The sequence below is a fragment of the Azolla caroliniana genome, unplaced genomic scaffold (genome assembly GCF_043228905.1).
Source record: "Azolla caroliniana isolate FFs.n. ecotype wild unplaced genomic scaffold, voAzoCaro1.0.p SCAF_3, whole genome shotgun sequence".
In the NCBI taxonomy this organism is placed as follows: Eukaryota; Viridiplantae; Streptophyta; class Polypodiopsida; order Salviniales; family Salviniaceae; genus Azolla; species Azolla caroliniana.
In genome coordinates, this window is record NW_028230438.1 from 3,749,466 (window position 1) to 3,774,645 (window position 25,180).

The 25,180-nt window shown below is 37.6% G+C and overlaps 2 protein-coding genes across 6 annotated transcripts; one reads left to right on the forward strand and one right to left on the reverse strand.

Moving 5' to 3' along the window:
- Nucleotides 1–1,331: 1,331 nt before the first annotated feature.
- LOC147865924 (protein LUTEIN DEFICIENT 5, chloroplastic-like) lies at nt 1,332–4,394 on the forward strand. Of its 5 annotated transcripts, none has more exons than XM_087316260.1 (6): nt 1,332–1,598; nt 1,716–1,787; nt 1,869–2,003; nt 2,141–2,324; nt 2,418–2,579; nt 3,827–4,394. In XM_087316260.1, the coding sequence occupies exons 4-6, from the start codon at nt 2,235–2,237 to the stop codon at nt 3,908–3,910; spliced, it is 336 nt and encodes a 111-aa protein (XP_087172386.1). In that variant the 5' UTR covers nt 1,332–1,598; nt 1,716–1,787; nt 1,869–2,003; nt 2,141–2,234; the 3' UTR covers nt 3,911–4,394. The 5 variants fall into 5 exon arrangements, with proteins under 5 accessions (XP_087172386.1, XP_087172385.1, XP_087172388.1 ...); XM_087316259.1 differs by having other exon boundaries at nt 1,720–1,787; XM_087316262.1 differs by having other exon boundaries at nt 1,720–2,003; nt 2,418–2,544.
- Nucleotides 4,395–14,701: 10,307 nt separating this feature from the next.
- On the reverse strand, nt 14,702–18,896 carry LOC147865925 (uncharacterized). The gene is made up of 2 exons (XM_087317509.1): nt 16,085–18,896; nt 14,702–15,835 (listed from the first exon to the last, which is right to left on the reverse strand). The coding sequence occupies exons 1-2, from the start codon at nt 18,894–18,896 to the stop codon at nt 15,423–15,425; spliced, it is 3,225 nt and encodes a 1,074-aa protein (XP_087173635.1). The 3' UTR covers nt 14,702–15,422.
- Nucleotides 18,897–25,180: the final 6,284 nt, after the last annotated feature.

The following is a 25,180-nucleotide window of genomic DNA, read 5'->3' on the forward strand; positions in this document are numbered from 1 at the left end:
CCTGCCATCTAAAAGTTCATCTATACGCAAATGAGGTTTATAGTCATGTCATGAACCTCTCCCCTAGTAAAGATGTGAAAACCAATGGGAGCAATTGAAGGATTTCATTCTCAAGGTAGGGTATCAATATTTTAGTGCACTTATAAGTGGACAACGAATGCTTGGTTTAATGAAGAACACAAAGGTCATCACAAAATGTTCAAGCTCACAAAAGATAAGAATAAAAAAGGCCTAACATTGTATCGACATGGAAGAATCTTGAGGAGATAGAAAAGGCAATATTATCAAATGCAAGAAAGAAAGAAAATATAAATGTTTAAACGCCAACCAAAGTTAGCATGGAGACAACTCAAAGGGCAAAAAAGAAGATATAATGGGTGAATTCATTGATGAAGAGATAGAACAATATGTACATATTTTTTATATGCCCGTTGTAATTATGCTTATGGTATTTAGTATGGAGACGACATATAATACATGTGTGTCTATGAAAGTTGCTAATAGAGATGCAAAAAATGTGTCTAATGGCAAAACGCCATATACAACATTAATGACAACCGAGTTCTTGAAATGGACAAGACGACAAAATTGTCAATGGGCGACAACAATCACAAAAGATTTTTCGGAAGGTTGGCTCATGAATTGGATTAAACCAATCCATAAAGGTGGAAAATAAAAATTTGGTATCGAATTAACATGGTTTGTTGGATTATGACGAAGTTATATAACACTATCATGGAACAAAAGATTAGCTCATGGGCTAAAACATGATCACAAATGAGCACTTGGTCAACGAGGTTTTAGACCAAAGCAATTCCACCATTAATCATGTTCTTGACTGTTATGGGCATAACCATAACTTCTCTTGTGGTAGTTTGTACCATAGTTTTCCACACACAAGGATAAAAATGTGAGGGTTAATCGAGAATGTAAAGAAGGGAGACCAATGGCCAATTCATTCTGAAATAATATCCGACATAATGTATAAAGGAATTCACATACCTTATACTTAATAGTGTTTTTCCATTATCTTGTATCGACATTCATTTTTCCCACTAATCATTCATTTTTTCCTCTAATCATGTGTAATGAGATTGGAAGGCTGTCCATTACTTTTGCATTTGTTGAGATGTCCATGCACTGATATAATATGTAATGAGAAAAGAACAAAGTTTATATTGATTGACATAATGTCTTAGGAATTCACATACCTTCTGTGCTAAATATTGAATCTTGGTTTTCATTTTACCTTGCACATATAGAGATGATCATTCAGCTAATCATATGTAATGTAAACAGTAATATTATGGAGAAAGTAAGTAACATGCTACTTTTATGCATAAGTATTTGCTCTGTATCAGTTGTGAATCAGATAATTAGAGGATTTGAAATGCAGGCGAAGTCTAGGGAAATTAGGAGGACTCTTGCAGACCTTTTGGGCAATAGGGAGGGGTGTTGGCGTGCACAGTTTCTTGAAAAACTCTGAGAAAAACTATCTTCACAAGAAGAAAAACAGGATTCCAGAAGCATGAGGAAACTCGCGAGCTATCTCAGGAGAACCTTTCCTTATACCTTTGTATGAAGCCTGAAGTTTGATGGTAAATTGATTTCTCTATAAAAATGAAATAGAATCATTGTAACACATTATCTGAATTTTTGTGCAGTTGTATGCTATAAGCCTATACCAATGTGTATGTGTGTATTCTTGTCCACAGTCAGTTCTAGTTGTTTCTGATCCTATGATGGAGAAGCAGATTTTGAGCGACAATACAAAGTTATATTCTAAGGTAAGAAGCATGAGAAATGGCAGCCATTTTTTTTTCTGTTTTTCTTAGTTGATTCATTACAAAACGATGATTCGCTGACAGGTTCTTTGAAGCCCCATTTAACAGGGGATCCTTGCAGAGGCATTGGATTTTGTAATGGAAAAAGTGCTTACACCAGCACAGGACGGACTGCGGCAGATTCGGAGGTGGATAATCGTCCCTGCTTTGCATAAAAAGGTGTTCGTTTGGATTCTTAATGTTAAAGGGAAGGATATTCGATTAGGACACTATTCTTAACTTAAGAATGTTCAGTTTTGAGTAGCAATTTATGATAACAAATACTGTGATATTTTAAAAATCTCAGTATGTTGCAGAGATGGTTGGATTTTTTGGGAGGGCAGCCCTGAACCTTTGTGAGAAGCCTTTGAAGTTGCTGCTAGCAATGGCAAAAATGTAGAGATGGAATAGATGTTTTCTCGCTTGATTCTAGACATAATTGGAAAAGCTGTTTTCAACTGTGATTTTGATTCATTATCTCATGATACAGGTATTGTAGAGGTGAGTATCACTGTTCTGTATTCGTTTCTCTTCCTGTTTCCCAGGTTTGGCCTCTCTTAAATGTACTTAAATTTGGTCACCCACCTTTTCCAGGCAGTTTATGTGGACTTACGTGAGGTGGAAGACCGATGTCTACCAGTTATACCATACTGCAAATTTCCTATCATCAAGAACCTTTATCCAAGGCAGCAGAAAGTGGCAATTTCTCTTAATCTGATGAGTAAGATCTTGGATGATCTCATAGATAACTCAAAGGTATTATAAACGATGTTATCACAAGAGCTAATTGTCTTCTCTGAAAAGTAAATCACATTTTTTTGATATACTGATTTCGGAAAGTACATATTGTGACATGAGCCAAAATGCATATCTAGATTAAGTTAACTTTGATGTCAGGAAAACCTGGCATGCCCTTGGTTTAGAAATAATGGCCTATAATAAAAACACTACTATTAATCCTCTTTTGAATGCCAAAGATCCCAGTGATGTATCTTTATTTCTCTTAATTCGCTGCAACACATTCATTTCCTATTCATATGGGTATCCGTTAATTTGTGAATTGTTAACATAAATGTGACGATTACGTTATGGAATCCTAAACATAAATATGAACATGTGTGCTCTTGGATTGTGATGAGCTGAGTATGTATGTATTGTGTTTTCTGGTATGCATAATATTGCTGATTATGTTGCCTTTTCCTACTAGGGGTGTGAAGATTGTATACAATTGACCATTGCTGTCATTCTCATAATTTTCTTTTTATCATGAATATCTTATCTGTATTCAGCAGAAAATGGTTGATGAGGAAAATGTGAACTTCAGTGAAGAGTACATGAATGAGAACTAAAAGAACTAAAGAGGATATATATTGACGGAAAAATAATTAATACATATCGGTGAAGATATCTTTATTTCATCGTGGAATCGTCACCAATCACTGAGCTTAGGGAGGATGATAAAGAATTTAAGCCTGAAAAATGGCGTCTTGATGGTCCTGATCCAAATGAAATAAAGCTAAGATGATACAGGGCGGTGTTCTGTAATCACTGTTCAGAATATTTGGGTATATCCATTATTATCCGGCAGTTTGGCTTTGATTTAACAAGAATCTTAGTATATTAGTGCAGTCACTTAAAAATAACGAATGTCTGACAAAGGGCATGGGTGGATCCTTGGTACATTAATGAGATCTTTGCATTGTGTCCAACTAGAATCATAATAATAATAGTATAGCAATGTATTTTTTAGTGAATAATGCAAAATATGACCTTAATAATAGAATATGTATGGATCCTAGGAGACTGAGGGAAAGATCTTGCATGGGGTTCAAATAGAAGTCTAATATTTCAATGGGTTTGGATTGCTCACACATTAGTAAGATCTTTCTGTTGAGTTTAAAATTGAAGTCTAATAAATATAATGAGCATAGGTGTGTAGTACATTAAAATGAAATCTTGGACTGAAGTCTAATAATAACAATACAATGGGCATGGTGTGGCAGGTATGCATGATAACAGGTGCCACAATACATATGAGAGCCGGCTTGAATATGTCCATAACACGAAGGGTAAAGATTCCCAGGTGAACCAATGTCAACTACTGTTTAGTGGGGAAATGTAGTATGAGAACACAAGGACAAGTCAGGAATCCATAAAAAAAGTTCTTTAAACCATTTCAAGAATGCCAATGGTTCATGGTCCTCATTGAGGGCAAGATAGAGAGTCTTATATAATCAATCCACGGTTCAATTGATTCCAAAGATTGGCAAACCTCACATCCATGGAAATACTTTCAGAATTTTTAGCAAATGGATTTCTTTTAACCTGGCCATAAAATTTCTGGTGGAAACCATTAAGCTTATAATGTGCTAATAATAGCTTATGCTTCTTTAGTGACATCAATTCTTGTTTAACATTGGAATGTGTTAATAACAGCTTATGCTTCTTTAGTGACATCACTTCTGGTTTCACTGGTGATGACAGGTGAATTTCATGGCTGATTTGCCCTGATTCTTACAGGTGCATTTCACATCATATTACTATGACTAAATAATTGTCTTTTTGTGTTATCATCTTTCTTGTTACGTTCATCAAGTTTAACCTCAATAGAGGTGGAAAGGTTGTTCCTTGCACAAAAAATTTCTGTAAATTTCCCTTAAAAACATATGGTTTGTGTCAATGCACCTCATTTTGACAAAGCTCTATGTTCAGTTACTCAACTTAGTCAGGTGAAAGAAACACATGAAGAAGATATTATGATCATAATTGTAGTAATAAATGACATTGTTACTTGATGGGATTGGAGCATTGGTGGTGTGAGCACATTTATGCCTAAGCACAATTGGATTAACTTCTATTTGGAAGCTTTTGATACCTAGGAGGATTGACAATCCTTTCTGACATTGATATTAATATAAACTCAATAGCACATGAAACATCTGTTTGTTTTTCTTTTGTTTTAGATAACATCTATTCCGGTGATTGAATGTACTTGTCTTTCTTTTGCTAGTGAATTATGACCTCTAATAACCGCAGAAAGAGTTTAGACTGTATATTATGAAGCATTGTGTAAGTTAATTTGGTATAATGCTTGATACAAAACAATACTTCAATTATCTTGAATGTGGAATGATGCTTCAGCAACTGATGAACATCCTTTTCCGTAGTAGTTTTCACAGTGCTAGTCAGGAACTTATAATCCATTTGTAGCATGTGGATCTCTTTACATCAAGGGCCAAATGTATCCATCTAATCGTACTAGGCTCTCAGCATTTCCATCAGCCCATACCAAGGCCTCCACCACCCGTAAGGAATATGTTCATCCACTGAATAGATGTGGATTGGTGGTATGGAACTGACACTGATATTTGGAGTTGAGCTTAGCAAGTGCTTGTGTTGCTAGTTGCAGGCACCGAGATCTCGTATAGGCTCCAATGGATGGGAGATTATGGCTCTGCCATTATATTGTGGATTTGAACATCAAAGTGGAACATCATTTGACCAACTTTGGTTCAGCTAGTCAGAACTTTAAGGATTCTTATGATTGAGGGTCATATTCATTTTATTCTAGGTGGATTTTTCATGACCTATCTAGGTGGATTTTCTTACTTGGTGATGGCCACAGAGACTGTTTTATATTAAAGTTTGGCCTCTCTCAGGAACCCGAATTTGGTGTTGCCTTGGCACCATCCTTGGATTCAAGTAAGTTACTTTGAGATATGCTACACAACATGTAATGTACCTTAAGGTAAGTGATGATTCCAATGTCATGGGCCCACAGTAGCATCTCTTCAATTTATTCCCTTTAACAAAGTTCAGGATTTCTGCACCATCAAGGTTTTAAAGCTTACATGCCCATATTTTCGCAATATGGAGGACAAAGAATGGGCATTTTCTATGTATTTTAAGTTTCTTTGGATTGATCATAACTGTGAAATCATCGGGAAAAGCTTGCATCAATGGAATGTATGGCTCAAAGCTTTTAACTATGATATGTTGGAAGGTTTCAGCATAGACTTAAGGCAAAACCTTGTAGCTACCAGGACAAGCACACTCCATCTTGTAACTAATTCATTTTTCTCCTTATCTTATAGGGGCATATTTATCTAATTGTACTCATTAAAGCTGTTGAATAAGCTATTGGTTTTGTACTCCTTGACAATGTCTAGATGCTGTCAGTAAATGACAAAGTAAAGCATCACAAACAGTTGCTGCATTTAGTTTCCGATTATGAACACAACCATATTTTGCTGCTCTATTTTTGGGTCCACAACTATTAGACTTAACCATGTGGCCTTTTCTCACCAGTTGGATGAAGCTTATGCGAAGTGGTTTGTCAATTTCCTTTTGATGAATCATGTGTAGTTTGGGTTCATCTACTACAAGTGTTGGGCTTTTATTGAGTCGCCCTTCAAGTGGATTATATGTTGATCAAACTTGGGGTGAAAATGCCACATATATATCCTTAGGACCAAGATAATGTGGCCTTTTCACCACCCACTAGATGGATTAGCTCTTAGAAAGAAGGGAACTATAAGCCCTTAGCAATTTTGATTGGTTGCGGCACAACATTTGTCTCAAGATTCTCTTAGTGAAATGTGATCACACTCCACTACGAATTTTGCTTAATGTGGAGCATATGCAATCAAGGTTTGTTAAAAGCATTGGGTAAGTCCACTAATGGTGAGTGATGCATCATAGAGGAGATATATGATGGTTAACCTCATGTGTCATTGGGAATATACTTAGTCAATTTGGTGGGAGGGGGGCAGAATTTGCCATTCAAAACCAAATGGGTGGTTTTCCCCAATGGTGATGTTTATGTTTGAGTTGTCATGATGACAACATCTAAGATGTCATTCATGTTTATTTGCCAATTAATGTGCATCCACGATTGTACTACTAGAGGGGTTGATGAAACTAGCCAATGAAGTGGCAACTAGTACCCATGGTTCCTCCACCTATGCTAGTCCATGGAGAATGTTGTTGAGCATATCATTGAGGCGCAATAACAAATATAAGAGTTGTTTCAGCAAAATGAATACCTAAAATTATGCGAGGGCTAGCTACATTGCATCGAGATTTGCCATCCAGTCTTGTAGACAGGTCATGTCAACTAGGCTCATTGCTTCGATGATAGATAGTTGGCACCCCTTGTAATGTCCACAACTAATTTGCCTTCTCCCTCTAGCGAGTACTCATGTTGTTAAACATTTGACTCATTTGCATACAGTTCATGTGTAAGGCGCAATCAACCAATACTCCAAAGGTGGTGTTGAGAAGTTGAGGATACCAAATTTTGTCTACATGGATTATTGAAGTGCCAATAGAAATGTTCCTTAGGTTTGTTCTCATGGGGTCAATGTGACAGCTTAGAAAGGACTTATATTTGTTATTGCCTTCTCCCCCTAGTGAGTAGTCATAATGTTGAACATTAGACTCATCTACATACAATTCATGTGTAAGGCACAATCAACCAATACTTCAAAGATGGTGTGGGAAGTTGAGGATACCAAAAGTTGTCTACAAAGGGAGAAGGCAACAAACTTGTCAACCAACAATAGATGTTTTAGAGAGAGAGAGAGAGAGAGAGAGAGAGAGAGAGAGAGTGTGTGTGTGTGTAGAGTTTTGGATGCAGGATGGTAGTCTCATCTTCCGTTCCGTGCTAAGGTGTTTCTTTGGCGTGTGATTGTTGGTGGGTTGCCTTTGGCGATGGCTTTAAAACGTCGAAATATTTCAAATGGGACATGTTCTTTTTGCGGTGGTTGAGGAAGATGCCAGACACAGGTTCATTACATGTCCGGTTGCTAAAGCCATTTGGGTTGTTATATCACAAATTTGGGCATCGATAACATGCAATATTTTGTCACCTTTTAACTGGGTTTTTATTGATGACGATAAAGGCATGCCTGCACTATCATAAAAGGTCGTGTTTGACTACCTTAGGTATTGGGGGATGTGGTTTAATTGGACCATGAGAAATGGGTTCTTGTTTCATGGACTTCATGTGGGTAACACAACAACTCCGTAGGATGAAAGGGAAATTAATGTGGCAATTTTCACAACTATGTTGTTTGGGAACGTTGTCCCGAGAGGAGATAGAGGTATGCCATCTAGTTTTGCAACACTTGAGAGGGTTTCCCATGCATTATCACTGCCCATGATGTAGTGAAGATAGCAAGGGTTGTATTATCATCTTGTTTTAATAACAAAACATTGATTTACGAAAAGAGAGAGAGAGTGTGTGTGTGTGTGTGCATATGTGTGTGCGCGCGCGAGCGGGCACGTGCCTGTGCGTGTGTGATTTTGCATGTTTGTGTAAATGTATGAATGTGTGCAAGTATGTGTAAATTTGCATTTGAACATTCAAGCGTGCAAGTGTTCTTGTGTGTTGAAAAATGTGTGCAAGTGTACATGAACATTTTGTGTATATGTTTTTGTTTACATATATCATTATATGTGGATGTAAATGTGTGCTAATGTATTTCATGTGTATATATGTGTACATGTAAATTTGGGCATATGTGTAAGTGTGTGTATTCAGATTGGAAAGAGAAAAGGAAAACAATTAGTGTGAAACTTAGGTTAAAGGTCAGAGAGTTGGTTCAACAAATCTAGGTTTGGTGAGAACTCAATGTCAGGACCATAAGTTGCCAATGCTTGGGCAATGTCGTTGCCCTTGTGTAGGAGCATTGCATGAGCAAAGAACGTTCAAACTCTGTTGAGTTCTCTTAGCATAATTCCACACAAGAGAATAAACAAGTTCTCTCATTTTGGAGTCTCCACGAGTCTCATCTAGGTCATACACAAAGTGAGTTCTCTCATGCACGTTTGACGCAATAGATTAAGTTTTCGTGTGGAATTTGACACCTAATCAAATTGTTTGTTCACACAATGGTTGCCTTCTTGCCATTTCTCATCAATTCCCTTCCTAGTAGTTTTGTGTTGCCTGGAAGTTGGTGTAGCTCCATGCAAGAGCACTAAATTACCAATTCAAAGGTGTAGGTGAATTTTGATATAAGCCCAAAATTGTAAAATGTTCAAGGTAAAAATTTAACCGAGTTAATTCAACAAGTTATTTTTGACACTTCTTCCTTTAGACAAAAAAATCTCATGCTTCATTTTTTCTATGGGTTTATTTTGCATGTAGATATCAATTGTAACTCAATCCTAGTTTTTGGTTGGCATTTTCTTTCATGGGCACTTGATGAGCAAATTCTCCAATGGACTTTCAAAGAAAATTGCTCTTTGTTATGACATGTCCCAAATTTAAATAAGCATTTTTGCAATGCAAATAATCAAATAATGACAATGGATATAATTCCCTATAATTACATAGATACAAGTAGGTAGGTTCAAGTAATAGCAAATTTTACAACAAATTATATTGAATACATAGGAAGTATAACAAAAGATATAGAAAGTAGGGGGATATCCTTGATTTAGGGTGGTAACTTTGTTATCGATGGAATAGATAGATGCCTTGGTCATTGTGAGCCTTCCATGCACCATCTTCTCTCTTGTCACAAAACTATCTTATTCAAGTACACAACCTTCACCGAAGATTCAACCCTTACATTGTCTCATGTGTTGAGTGGTGATTCACGTGTCATGGAGTGAGGAAAGTGCGGGCTTGTGGTAGGGAAAAATATGGAGAGAGGGTATGAGGGAATTTAGCAATGATGTAACCACTTCACTTCAGATAGAATGTGTGGTATGGGGCCTATATAGACTTCTAAAAGCACAAAACCCAATGATGGGATGGTGAGGGAGGTGGTTGCATGGGTGTCATTCAAACAGTGAGTGATAGGTGGGTGAAGGCAACCATCAGAGGAAGGAACTTGTGATGTGGTGGTTCTAACATGGTGGCGTAGTTGAAGAGGTTGTAAAGGAATGTGTGATTAATGGCAACATGTTGAAGACATTGAATGTTTGTTGGTGTTGAGGGTATATGTTATATCGATAATGTTGGCATGGTAAATTTTGTTTGACACAATGTACTAATGCGTAGCGTGTAGGGTTATTTTTAGGTACATCAACTTGGTATCTACTATGTTGTCAACCACATTGATGTATTGAGGGGAATGAAACAAGGATAGTTGTACTTTACATTGATGTATTGTTAACTGGGATAGTTGTATTTTACTAAATGTATGGGCTCTAACACGATTGTTCAGAGAAGTGAAAAAATGTTGAAAACTAACTTAGATGTCGAAGTCAAGTATGCACATTGTTAGGTGTCAATGAATGGGCAATGACTTCGATAATCTCAACCACATTAGTTTATTGATGAGGTGTGATTGGAGGATGCGGAAATGTTGGCTCTTTTAACAATCTTGTGGCAATGTGTGTGGTGGGGTTTGTGGACATGGTTAAGCATCATCATGACCTCCATCAATACTATTGTCATGATTGGTATGTCAAATGTCATTATCAAAGTAATTGTTATGGTGATTTGGCATGCCCATGCATATAAGTGTCTTGTAAACTAGGGAACTTTGATGGATCCTATAGGTTTAACTTTTAAGACATTTGCTCGTTATTAGAGACCGGTAGTGTGTCAATGTGGGTTCTTCATTGGAGCATGTAGGTGTTGTCAAGTAAAGTTTTCTTTGTTAGAGCATATGAGGTGTTAAATGGTTGAATGGAATTTGTATGCATCTTTCCTTTGCTAGAACATGTGTATTTGAGGCGAACACATACTCTATGCTAGAGTACACATGTGATTGGTAAGCTTAAGCTCTTTGTTAGAGGATGTGGGTGGTGTTCAGTGGCAACACATTCTTTGAGAATGTGTGTATGTTGTAATGTGGGCACATACCTCTCTCCTAGGCTACATGGATTGGTGAGAGTGACATATGTTCTTTCCTAGAGCATGGTGTTCTCTTTTCAATACATTTATCCTATATATAAGAATGGGTTGGTTTTTGTTTGTTCCTTATTTTTGTTATCCAATAAATAGCACATTCCTCATGTGGCCAAAGCTCTTCTTTTACATAACGTAGATGCAAGGCCCTTTTAGAATAGTGTTGGTGTTCTTGTGTCCTTTGTTTCGTTTACATAATGTGGATGCAAGGCCCTTTTCTTGGTATCTAAATGTTCTACATTTTTTCTCTTTCTCTTCTCATGCCAATATCAATGAAGCATGCATCATGTACTTAACATACAATTTGCTAGGGCTTTAATTGGATAATTGACACCTTATTTGTTGGAAATCAGTTGAATATCTATAATATATATTGTGCATTTGTTTGCACTTTTGCACATTATTGTAACCTGAAAAATATATGCAAATTTTCAAACTTGGGTATCCTAAAAGAAAAAACAACCTTATCACACCATGGTTTCAATCTTAGTTAAGATACAAAAGGTTGTTGGTTTTTACAATTAGTGCCAAAGACAATGCTCCTACATGTAGTGCCGAGCTCAAATAGAGAACATTTCTTGCCTTGCTCACTATATATGTATTCATGCTTGTGTTTGTTAACATTGGTGTGTATATATTTGTCTATGGACAATGTAGGTTGGTGTACTTGTGTACTATAGTTGACAATGATATCAATTCACCTCACAAAACATGCCCAATGTCATGACTCAAAGCATAAATTGGCAAAGTTCAATGCATTTTTCCCGTGATTTTATTGTTAAACTATTAAGATCCTAAAATAAATTGCTTTCACAATGCAATAGTCATACATCTTTTTCTAAAGAGTGTGGTCTAAATGTACGACATACTAACTAAAAACCATATGTAAATACATAATCATAATGCAACATGTTAACATCTTTTTCGAAAGAGCGTAGTTTGAATGTGCGACTATCCTAACCAAGAACAATTTGTAAATTTAAAATCATAAAATAGATCAAGCATATAATTAAACTATGTGTAAATTTATAGCAATATAATGGATCAAGGGTATCTTTTGTTCATCGTCAAGAATAGCCTAGTCATTTCCGATGAACAGAGATATGAATAGAAGACATCTCCGAGGGAAACCTCACAACCTAGTAGTCAACGTGGCGATAATGACATTTATCAATATGCCACTGATTACTTACTGGGATCGTCATAGATGATTAATGTGTGCATTCCATGATCTCTAGAAGACTCTCCCGTAGCACGACCAGGATGTAGTGCCGGGAATTACAGGAGAGCAGAATCTTTCATTACCCTTTCTAAATGTTTGAATAAACCTTCAAATTGAGATGTGCAATTGCACAATGCAAGAACTTTGCTTGAATATTATGTTGATAAACATTTCATGCATATGTTGTCTTGCAAGTTGCTCTTCCAAATTCAATGTTTTTTGCTCAACTAATGCATTATGAATATGCAACCATCGTAGATCAACTATCTCTAGTCAAAGATTTTGGTTTATGACAACAAAAAACATGCCAACAATATTTTGTATTATGGATGGGAATTCCAAGGTGTTCTCTCCAAGAGCATTGATGTGGATTGATGGCAATTGTTAACGACCTAAAGTTACTCCTATCCATATGCAATAGTCATACATCTTGGCTTGAGGGGATGTAGTTTTAAAGTGATGCCTTCATGTCCAATTGGTAGATAATAGATGCATAACCAGATGATGTATCAATGTGTTCTCTCTCAAAAAGAGATAAATAGTTGGGATGGCAAACCTAGTGGACTTCTCTTGCCACTATTTTTAAATGGTTCTATAAACCTTTGAGTGGAGACATGCACATGGTGAGGACTTTGTACATTCAATGTGACATGTTACTTTGCAAGTTGTGCATTACCACTCATATTTTTCCTACAACCTATCCTTTAGTTGTATGGAGCGCTATTAATGTGGAAAGTTGGGCAATTGTTAAGAACCGAAAGTGCATGGCTCCACTATGCAACCCTCATATATATTTATATACGTGTGTGTGTGGTTTAAAACTTACATGTTATTGGCCAAAAATAAATAAATTTCTAACCATACAATGTTTCTTCTCATAAATGGCCAAAATACTTAAGACAATGGATATCTCTTCCAAATGTTTATACATACCTTTAAATGGGCATACACCATGGCAAGTACTTTTCCAAATGCAGGAGATTCCTATAACCTTTCAAGGACATGTTGTTGTAAATGATGTTCCTTCCCTTATCAAAGATACCAACTTACGTAAGTCATTATTAATGTTGGTCTCGTTTAGACCTGTGTTGTTGTTAGCTAGAAGGGAGATTAATACGTAACCATGCAACATATAGCCATTTCTTCCTCTTGTAGGATTCTCCAAATTTGTGTAAAAAACTTTACGCGGAGACACCATGGCTAGCACTTTCACCAATGCATGACATTCCTATAACCTGTGAAGGACATTTTGTCATGCAAGTTGTTCTTCCCAAACTCCCAGTACTTTAGTCACAACCTATCCATCAACTATATGCCAAAAAAGAAACAAACTTACCTTCAGTTATCAAGGATGCCAACTCACAAAGAGAATTACTGATGTGGAGGCTTGGGCTATTGTTATGTACGTAAATAAATGTGTATCCATCATGTAATAGCCATGTATAGAACAATATTTAAATTTTCTCATGTTACCATATAAAAGGTAGGCAATTACCTAACCCTCAACATATGAACATTTTTGCTTCTTGGGGAGAGCCAACATAATCAAAACAATGGATGTTTCTTGTTGCATATTCTAAATAGTTGTACAAGCCTTTAAATTTGCACACACCCATGGCAAATATTTTCACGCAACGTGACATTCCTATAAACTTTCAAGGACATGTTGCCTTACAATATGCTTTCCCAAAAATTCAACATTTTTCTCAGAACATGTCCATTAGCTATATTCCAAAAAAGGGACAAAGATGAAACAAGGCATTGCGAATAAAATGCAATGTGAAGTATGCCTTTATACAATTTAATTTGAATAGACCCACTAGGTAACTTTTTGGTGAGAAATGTTTTTAGTGAACTTGGAAGAGCAAGCTTCGTCCAAAACAATACGAAAACGAACCAATCTCAACATAAATGATGCCACAAGATAGGTATAAAACAATGTCTATAATAAGGTTTTTAAACAAATTTACCATATAGTTTTCATGATCATGAGTGTAGTGATAGGCATCAAGTCTCAAAGCAGTCATTTCACGTTTGGCACCCTCTATATAGGCTCTTCATTTTTGAAGATGCCTTTCATATTGTTTGAACGGTAAATACAGTTCAATTGATCACTTTTCCCTTTACCACATTCATAGTTATCGGTTGTGTTTTATCAAGGATACAAACTTATACCATGCATCAAGTAATTCATGTTGTCTAAAATTAAAATAAACACACATCAATCCCTTTTAACCATTGACCGAAATTACATTGGCTTCTTCCCTATTTGAACATTTTTTGTAGATCTTACACATTGACAATATGAATTTAACATTACACAAAATATTGTAGTTTCAAAAATCGAAAGCCTTATTAAAGCTTATAAAAGAAGATAAATCATTTTGATTCAAAGGTAAGGACATTAATCACTTCTACCTTGCATGGGCATGTTCATGTCATTGCTATGCCTAGTTCAAAAAAGTACTTGAATGGAGCATGTACTTGAGTTGAGTGTTAGTGGTTGATTGACATTCGAGATGACCATTACTTTTGATATAAAAACCAGGTAATGTCCGACAAGAGTCCTCATAAACCCACAAATTAGACACTCTCAATGTCTTGACAACCAACTCCTCTTAACAAAAAATAATCATTCCTAGGCAACTCTTCCAACAATTTTAATATTAAAGTTTTCGATCCGATGCATTAGAGCAAGCACCATGCCACCACATGTAGGGAATCGAGAAGAAAAATATAGGGGAGAAAAAAGGGAAGAATTACGTCGTGTACATTAATAAAGTGTTTCTAAATAAAGTGTTTTTTTACATATATCCAACTACTTTTATACATAAGCTAGGTGTTGATAGATCTTTCGAGGAAGGAGAGAGATTCATTCCAATTTATATCAACTAAATAAAGGGCAAGTCCTCGAGTGACTAGAGGCATCGGCAAGAGTGGGTGTCCACAAAATGTTTATCTCAAGTTCAAGTACCCCCCAAAGTTGTCCACCCATATTCAAATCTCTATTGGACTCTAGAATGAATCAACCCGGGCTCGAGATTTACAAGTTGTGTTCAATTCGGAGACTACCATCCAAAAATGACACCCAAATCAAATCCAAGAGTGCTTATGATGGTATCCAATGGCACCCAAAATGAATCCAATCATGGAGCCATCGAAAATTATGCCTGAATCAATCATTTGAGAGTGTAATTTGAATCGAGCCATGCCTTGCTCCAATCGTAGCCGAATCATTCAAAGAGCACCAAAACGCGATCAAATCCGAGAGTCCCCAAATGGAATATTCGATCGCACCCAAGTCAAAATCCAACCGAAAGTGGATTTGAACATCGAAGGCTTCTCAAAATGGGATCTAAAGGTGCCCAAATCCATCAAAGTGGCCAAAAATGGACCAATAGGACCACCCAATAGGACCATTATGCCACCAAGCAGGAATCTATCCTAGACCTCCTAAAATGGGAATCCAAAGACAGCCCAAATAGAGGAGTTCAGCTCAAAATGGAAAATGTCAGATGGAGATGAGGTCAGGAGGAGAATCAATACACATCTTCTTAGAAAATGATGATGATAATGATGATGATGATGAAGGGGAAGAAGAATTGGTGAGCATTTGAAGCACTTCACGCATAGTGGGTCTCTGCATAGGTAGCTCAGCAAGGCAATGAAGTGCTACTTTAAGGACAAGCATTATCTGAGTCATGATAACATTAGGTTCTCGGTTCGAATCGGGCTTGATGCGAGGGTCGATGACTTCCATTAATCCTTCTTTGCTCTGTAACTTCATCCGGACCCATTGAGCAATGTCTATGGCTTCTCCGAACTCGGGTTCGAAGGGCCGCCGCCCCGTGACGAGCTCTAATAACACTACTCCGAAGCTATATATGTCACTCTTCTCGTCCACTTTCAATGTGTATACATACTCTGCAAATCATCAAAAAAACAAATATTTTTCTGTTATGTTTGGGTTTAGGGTTAAAAGAACATGTTATGTTAGGGTTTATGTCATCTACTGTTAAAAAGAACCTTAGTATAAACCCACATTATGTGTTTGTAACTAATCTTACCATATCTCTATATATAGCCGTTGACATCTATAGTAGAACCTTCGTAACATATACAGTCATTGACATCTATAGTAGAATCTTTACAAAAATAAGCAAGAAGACTTACCAGGAGCAATGTAACCATAAGATCCTGCTACCGAGGACATAGATTCGTGGAAATGAAGCACTTTCGCGAGCCCAAAATCCGCAACATGGGCTTCATATTTCGAGTCCAGGAGGATGTTATTCGATTTAACGTCCCGGTGAACAATGATAGGAGAGCAATCATGGTGTAGGTAATGAAGACCTTGGGCGGCTTCAGTAGCAATCTTATATCTTTTCAACCAATCTAAGGAACCACCCCTAGGGCCATGTAACAACTCACCTAAGCTCCCATTAGGCATATATTCATATACCAATAGGTTAGTATCTCTACTAGAACAGCAACCCAAGAGCCTAACTATATTCCTGTGCCTTATCTTCCCTAGGGTTTGAATTTCAGCTGAAAACCCATGATCATCTAGTGTGTGGTGGTGGTGGTGTTCACCCACTTTATTGTTGTATGTAGGTAGTTTCTTCACAGCTACATATCCAGAAGGGGTTGAGCACCTATACACTATGCCCGACCCACCTTTCCCTATGATATTGTCATCGGATAGACACGCCAACACATGGTCCGCGGTGAAATCGAGCTTTTGGTAGGCTGTAAGCTTCCATGGCTCGAGTGTGAAACCGTCTCCATGTCCGAGCAACGAGAAGAAAGCATGCCGATTGTATACGATTCCGGCAATGAACACCGTGACCGTTAGAGACGATATCGATCCAACGATTATCCAATATATAGTTTCAGGCTGGGGCTTCCCACCTCTTCTTGTGGAGTCATTATTCCTCACCATGTCTGATTGGCAAGGTGTTTCAATTTGATCCCCACATAGCCCATCATTGCCCACAAATGAGCTTGCATTGAATGTAGCAAATTGCCCAAGATTTGGAATAACTCCCGATAAGTTGTTATACGAGAAATCGACCGATGTGAGGGTCTGCATTTTCTGGAAAGATGGAGGTATGGCACCATACAATCGGTTCCTCGACAAGTTTAGGTAATCTAACACACCCAAGTTTTGAAGACTAGGCGGTATCTCGCCATCAAGCTTATTCTTGCTCAAGTCCAAATAGGTTAGATCCTCACATTGCCCCAATGTAGATGGAATGGACCCATCTAGTTGGTTCCCGCTCAAATCGAGCTTTGAAATCTGCTTCAAAGAGCTTATTTCCAATGGAATGGGTCCAATGAGCATGTTATCTGGCAAGAGCAAAGCTTGAAGGGAAGATAGGCTGCTAAGGCTGGATGGGATGGAACCGGTAAGCGAGTTCCGAGATAAATCTAGTCGGCCCATCTTAGTGTCGACGAGAGATATGTTAGGTGAAGGTATGCTCCCACTAAGCTGGTTATTGGGAGCTTCTAGAATCTGTAATGAAGGGAGTGAGATGAGTCCATCTGGGATGGAGCCATTGACAAAATTGTGCCCAAATCTCAACCTTGTGAGGCTAACGCATTGCCCTAACCCTAGTGGGATAGGACCAGAGAACATGTTGTTGAAGAGGATGAGCCTCTCTAGTCTACCCATAGCACAGAGTGAAGGTGGGATAGAACCATGGAAGGAGTTGGAGGAGAGGTCTAGGGTTAGGAGGCCTTGGTGTGAGCCTAGGGTTTGCGGGACCATCCCGGACATGTTATTCTCCCATAGGGACAAAACTTGTAGGGAAGGTAGGCTGGGGATGAACCCCGGGATTAGGCCCTGTACCCTGTTCCGGAAGAGGTTTAGAAGCTCCAATCGTCCGAGGCCCGAGAAAGTGTCCGGGATGTGTCCCGAGAGGAGATTGTTAGAGAGGTCGAGGGACCGCAAGCCCCCGAGCTGGCCGAGCTCCTCGGGTATCGGACCCGAGAGAGAATTGATCTGTAGGAAGAGTGAATCAAGATTGGTGAGGTTCCCAAGGTGCGGTGGGATGTTTCCGGACAGTCCACAATCGGCCAAGTCGAGGCGGACCAATCGGGTAAGCCGTCCCAATGCGGAAGGGATACCGGCATCAAATTGGTTGTAGTAACCCAAGTAGAGGTCCTCAAGGAGGGCCAAATTGCCGATCTCCACGGGAATTCTTCCAGTTAGAGAGTTTCCGGAAAGCGCAAGGTAGGAGAGGTTCATGAGGGAGCCATATTGAGGCGGGATCGGGCCTTCGAAGTAGTTACCACCGAGGTGGAGATGGTGGAGAGAATTGAGCTTGCTTATCTCTAAGGGTAATGGGCCAGTGAAGTTGTTATTGTAGGCATCAAGGACATGGAGGGAGGCCAGATTGGTCAGGTTTTGGGCTAGAAAGGGGCCATTGAAGAGATTGTTGGATATGTTTAGGGACCTTAGGGTAGGGCCAATGTCACAAACACTTGGGGGCAGGGGTCCACTGAGATTGTTGGAGGCTATGGTGAGATTGACTAGGTTGTGGAGGAGGCCAATTGAGGAGGAAAGGGAGCCAGAGAGGCTCATGTTGGAGAGGTCTAAGGACTCCACAACTAGCAGACCATTGCTACTGCCATGGTTTCTCCTTGAAGAGCATTTCACTCCATTCCAGCTACATGGGCTCATTGCATAGTCTATAGACCCAGCATTATCATCATCACCATCACCATCCCCTTGCTCTTGGAGATGGATTACCCAGCTGTTTAAGTGGCCCTCTGTATCTATAAGACTATGCTTTATGTCTAGTAATGCATTCATCTCACCATCAATGGGAGCTCCAATGGCATAGTTATTGTTAGTGGTAGTGGCAGTGGCAGTGGTGGTGGTGGTGGTGGTGGTGGTGGTAGAAGGAGTAGCACTAATAGTATTAAGCTTAGAAACAACGAAGAAGAAGGCTATGAAGAGGAAGAAAGGTTGGATAGCCATAGCTGGAGGAAGAAAGAAGCAGAAGAAGACACCAGGAAGAAAATCAGTGGTGAGTAGATGTATGTATATATATACTCTGTTTCTGTAACACAAACACAAAAATATACTCTGTTTTTTTAACACACACACACACACACAAAATACTCTGTTTTTTAACACACATACATATATGTACATATTATATATGTAATACTCTGCTTTTTAACTAGGCTCTCTCTCTCTCTCTCTCTAGTCTCTCTTTCACTCTCTAGATCCCTATCTAGATCCTCCCTCTATGACCTTCCTTCTCCCTCATCATAGCTATCTATATCTATGCTATTGAGTCATACTCATGCTCATGCTCATGCTCATGCCAATGCTAACCCTAGTGTTCATGCTCATGCTCATGCTCATGCTAACCCTAGTGTTCAAAAGAAATGAAATGAACTCTCCTTCTCTCTCTCTCAAAATGGAGACACCCCATGGGCTCGAAAACAACTCATTTGATTTCGAGAGAGCTACCAGAGTTCAAAAACCAACCATTTGAGTATGAGAGAGACACTGGAGTTCAAAACCCACCCCTCTATTTCACGGTTTCTTTGCTACATGACCTTTAATGAGTGGGTGGATGGGTATGGGTTGAATACATGATTTTCTTGGCTTCTTTGATATACATGGCATTACGTCACTTCATGAGACTTCAGATTTCTAAGGTTCAACGCATGAACTTCTTGTCTCCTCCGAGCAATCTTACCATTTGACATACAAACCGCTCTCTCTCTCTCGTAGTCAACTTACATTGATGATAAGTCATTAGATTATCAACGCAACACCTTGGGTTGAAAACCCCGACATTCACACATCATTCTTTGAACCATATACATGGCATTACTTCACTAGGTGAGACTTTAGATTCTAGGGTTCAACGCATGAACTTCTGGTCTCCTCCGAGCAATCTTACCATTTGACATACAAACCGCTCTCTCTTTCTCTCTTTCTCTTTCTCATAGTCAACTTACACTAGTGATTAGTCTTTAAATTATCAGTGCAACACCTCGGGTTGAAAACCCCGACATTCACATATCATTGTCACATGATATATTTTTTCTCAATTTACTAGATGCCACTACAGAATGTACCAAACTTCATGGGGTTGTATTTGTTTGTCAATCCTCAAAATCACGAGTAGCATGTAAGCATCTATGTACTTGCACATCATACATAGATACATATATACATAACCAACATATTTAAATGGAGTTGACGACATTCATAGAATGAGGAGCACGTCAATGGTGTGTACACAAACACGTCATGTAAATTGAGTCAAGGCCAACTTATTGTGGTGCCCTTTGGAGCCTTGCAATATAAAAACAACATGGCTCATAGATGTATAGATCTTTGCAGCGAGCATTTTTTTAACAATAATTTTATCCACTCACTTGTCAATTTGTAACACCCAGATAGGTAGCACATTCTAGGAAAAAGTGTAGGCAAAGTTGGATGTTCCCCACCAATATATGAGGCATAAAAAGTACGTGCATTTCTAAATCCAAGAGATCTTGGGCTTTGAAATAATTCTCCTTGCAAAATGCACAACACATAGTTTATTCAATAACAACTTGTTGCCATTACAATACAAAGTTTATTCAATAAGAAGTTACGACTGTTACATCTTTAAGTTTACTCTATAAGAAACCTCATTCCTCTAGTGGGCATATAGGTTTAGATAACAAAGTATGTATCCTCTTCCGTGATCTCCAAATCTTCTTTTGACACACATAACTATGTATGTCACTTTCTCTATTGATTCATAAGTAGCCATTAATCGCATAATCTATCATGGCATTAGAAATGTTGAATTTCAAAACATGACTTAATATTATAATATTGCGAATTTTGTGACTCAAACTATATTATTTTTTATTTTCATTATAACTATAAGTGTATCCCTTCTTCTGCATGTAAATATAGTCATGGTGGCATGTGCTTCCTAGGGTTTGTTTCCCAGTGGAAACCCACGTGCTTGAATGCTTGCACATAGGATTATTGGTGATCATTCTGATTAGTGCAAGCTCATAAATCAGTTCTCCATGATTTTCAAGGTCTGTATTTTTGTTTTAGATTACTTTATGATAGTGTTTGCAATTAGCAAACATATGTAATGTTGTTGTTGAAGATGAGCTCACAAGAGGAGGGGTTTTGAGCTCATTTTGTATGTGCGTGATGCTGTAATTAAAAAGAGTTTAAATCAATTGTGATTTTCTTCATACATCTTGGACGATTGTGATATAAGAGATATGAATACAATGTAGCATTATGTGTACCAAGGCTGTATGGTTTAAATGTATGAATGATGATTAGGGAGGCTTAAAGTTAATGGCTTGTAATAAATTATCTAACTCAATGACTCTACCTCGGCAATTGAGAACACAAACCTTATGGGGGATAGTGGAGAAAGTAATACATACATAGTACATACAATCCTCAACATGATGTATTGGGGAGTCTTAAAGCTAATAACATCTATAAGACCTTGGACATTGACTTTTGTTATTTCAAGGAGATATATTTCTTCTGTTATTTCCGAAACATCAGAACACGTTGAGACACGTAGACACATCACAACTTGTTGATACATGATCTATTAAAGGATAGTAACCCTTTCAAGTAGGATTCTTTAGATCCTTTATCCATAAAAAAGGTGCATAATCTAACTATTTGGGGATTTTGTCTTGTCATTATATATAGATATAGTATGACAATTATGAGTTTAGATGGAAAATGAACTTTACAAATTCCATCAAGCAAAGATGCATGATAAGCTTGATATCAACATGTTTATGTTTCTTGTTATAAAGCCATCTACAACTATGTCTGTTTTTACTCAATGTTGTGATCAAATTTTATACATAGCACATCATTTTTTCTATAACAAGTGGAAGCCAAGCATCATAATAGGGCATGTTTCAACTTAGATAATTCGATTCTCATAGGTTAATGCCACCTTTAATGTTGAAAGAATATTTCCATATTCTTCATTTAGAGAATAATCGAAACGTGATCCACTCAAATAATCCATACATCGTCCTCCTCAAATTATATACCTTTGTAAGAAATTAACGAAAACTTAAGTTTTGACTTAATGTTAAATCAAGTGAGAACACAGGTCATGTTTATGCATATATGTGTACAATCTTCGGAAGGGTACATCCGACATTCAAGTGGATGGAAAATTCACAAGGAAGTTTACAAACAACACATTTCATGCAAAGGTAGTGCGCAACTTTGTAGAGTTCCATTCTTAGCATTCCCATATGTATAAATGCATGCTTAAGCATTACTCTCCATGTACATTCCTCTATATTTTGATAAACCGAAACACGCTTGATGTACCACAATCTCCTTCAAGTAGCACTTGGTTTGACCATAGTTGACACGAAATACATTTGCTAACCTTGTTGATTGAAAATATTTAATGTGTTTTCTTTATTTAAGGAAGCATCTTTTTCCTAGTTCACCTTGACTACAACCGACAACAACACTACTTTATTGCAATGTATTTCAAAGTCCCCTTCCCCCAAAATAATATGACAAAGAATTCTATTAACATTTATGTGTTTATGAGCCATGTACGATGTCTTGTAGATTCATAAGGTGTAGCATGAATACACCATGAAAAGACAAGGACTTGTGATCAAGACTTGCAATGCGCACTCGTGTTGGGGATATCAAATTTGTGCCTCGTAGTTTGGAAAAATATCACTATATACCCCTGGTCAATGTGTACATAATACCTTTGGCATATGTGCAAAAGTAGAATAAAACTCTCACAAGGAAGCAAAATCCGTCTAAGAAAGTGGCCATTTTCACTTAATAGTAGGCATGAAGCCGATGGACATTAATATTTTCTGTGTGAGCAATGAATAACCCTTAGAGAATATCCATTGACCAAAGGGTAATGTAAATTGGACATTTATGTGGCAAAGAGACAAAGACCATTGCGAATATCAATTATCCTCTATTCCATACAAATTGTTGCCACATCCATTGCCTAGTGATGAGACAATTTAATTCTTTCACATCGGTCCCCCAGTTAAAAAACATATGAAATCCTTTGTTATCATACCAATGTCGTTTGATAAAAAAGAACAAAAAAATCTCTCATTAGTGTCTCGCCCCCCCCAAAAGAAAAAATCATAAGCTATTAACAATCAAATTAGATGGAACTCAATGAGACAATGTTTCCTAGCTCAAAATATTCAAATGTATGGAGAATGCATATATATATATTGTAGTTTAGAGTTTTGGTGTCATGGAGGTTATCCCATCTACAACTCTCTCTTCATTTCTTCATTATTGTTTGGACTATTGCTAACCCCATGGTATTGAGTCCAATAACTTAAACTCGATTTTTAATAGCTAATTGACCCCCTATCTCATATATGATGCTTGATGAGGAACCATTTTATTATAAAGGAAATCCATTTATAGGGATCGTTGGTAAGCCAATAGCAACGTGCAAGAGACAATTGTCATCCACATATTGGATGCAAGTTCACACTTGAGTTTATAGATATACTATATTCGCTCCATATTAATTAATCAAATCCCTAAAATTTAAAGTGGTGGGAAGGCAATGAGAGTGCACATTAATGGGCTACACATTATTACATTCAATCATCAAAATGTGCCCTTAGGAAAAGGAAATGGGGGTGATTAACAAGCGATTCAAGCCTAACCATGTCATAATCCATCACTTGAGAATGTGTATTATTATATGTTGTGTGGTGAAAATGGAGAAAATAAAATTTGAAGGTTAAATTGCAATCTCTAAAGTATGTTTTGTGTGAAAATGGAGGATTGACTTTGTTTATTACATAAACAAGAAGCACATGATACATAATTATATTGAGGAATGTGGCATTAAATTTCTTAATCGAGGCATGAAAGGATCTAGAGGTCCTTTCTTTTGTCATTTGAGTTGAGCGTGGACATCTTAGGGCGCGATTCACATAAACATATTACATTTGTAACTTGAAAGGTGTCTTTTTTTTGTGCACAACTAGGAGGGAATTTTAAAGAGGTGTTGCTTTAATGATGTTATCCAATGACAATTCGATGTCGGGGTGGATGTAGATATGCATAACATATATACTTTACATCTAAAGACGGAGATGTCCATGTGGGGTTCCACGGTAAAGTTGTCCGGAAGAAAGGAAAAATGAAAAAAAGAGTAGAGTTACAAGGATACAACCTCTTATGTGGATGTTGACTTTACGCCGAATCTGTTTTCAGTTACGAAGGGTAACAAATTACAATGATGGATTTTTTGGACAATTGGAAACCTCTATATGTTGTTGAAGAAAGAATAAATCTCATTATGAATTGAATTGGGTAATCATATAATATGACGGGAAAAGTGTTGAAAAGAAAGTCAAGCCTTTAGGAGTAATAATGAAAGAGCACTATTTTGATTCTTGAAAGGTTAGGTGGGGTATTGTGCACTAAGTTTGGCACATGGGGAAAGTGACCCACTTGGTAATCAAATATATCATCTTACACTACATGCACGCACACACACACACACACACACACACACACATTATCGTTACTAACTATCATGTGAGATTGTTGAATAATGAGAAACAAAGTACTAAGAAAACAATTTTTCCCTACATAAATCCTCGCTTGTGGTCACCTAGAGTAGAGGAGAGCACGGCATGACAAACATGGGATAAGGTATCGATGATCTCACCAAATTTTCAGCTTATGATGACGAATTTGATTTTGCAAACAAGGCATGGCGGCATGGTTGACATATGTGTATATGCTTGTGATGGGAGGGGGAAGCAAATAATATGTAACACACACTCATGAAAAATCAAGGGTGTAATCTATTTCTTATTCCAAAATCCTTTCCTTAGACAAAATTGCATAATCTTATATGGTTCTTTACAACGATACAATCTGGATGAGGCATCATGTGGGGCTTTGATATAGATTACCACGATCAATCTTACTATCTTCTCTGTTTTTATCTCGATCTAATGTTCTATACATTCCATTCTTGAACAAGCTATATGTATATACGTTTTTTTTGTATCACGAGGCATATCGACCTCTATAACCATTGACAAAGATCATGATTGACACGTATTTCAATCAGTTGAAAAAAAAGTGGGTTGCATGTACGTTGTGAGCGATTTGGATCAAGATTGTAGGGTAGTGATATTGAGCATTTACAAATCAAGCATGTCATAAGAGTTGTCTAGAGAATTTCGGGTCGGCATGGTATAACGCAT

Coding starts and splice junctions, on each gene's coding strand:
- LOC147865925 (XM_087317509.1), bottom strand. CDS start 18,896: ATGGCTATCCAACCTTTCTTCCTCTTCATAGCCTTCTTCTTCGTTGTT. Junction 15,836..16,084: donor TTATGGTTACATTGCTCCTG/GTAAGTCTTCTT, acceptor GATGATTTGCAG/AGTATGTATACACATTGAAA.
- LOC147865924 (XM_087316260.1), top strand. CDS start 2,235: ATGTTTTCTCGCTTGATTCTAGACATAATTGGAAAAGCTGTTTTCAAC. Junction 2,325..2,417: donor ATGATACAGGTATTGTAGAG/GTGAGTATCACT, acceptor CACCTTTTCCAG/GCAGTTTATGTGGACTTACG. Junction 2,580..3,826: donor ATCTCATAGATAACTCAAAG/GTATTATAAACG, acceptor ATGGTGTGGCAG/GTATGCATGATAACAGGTGC.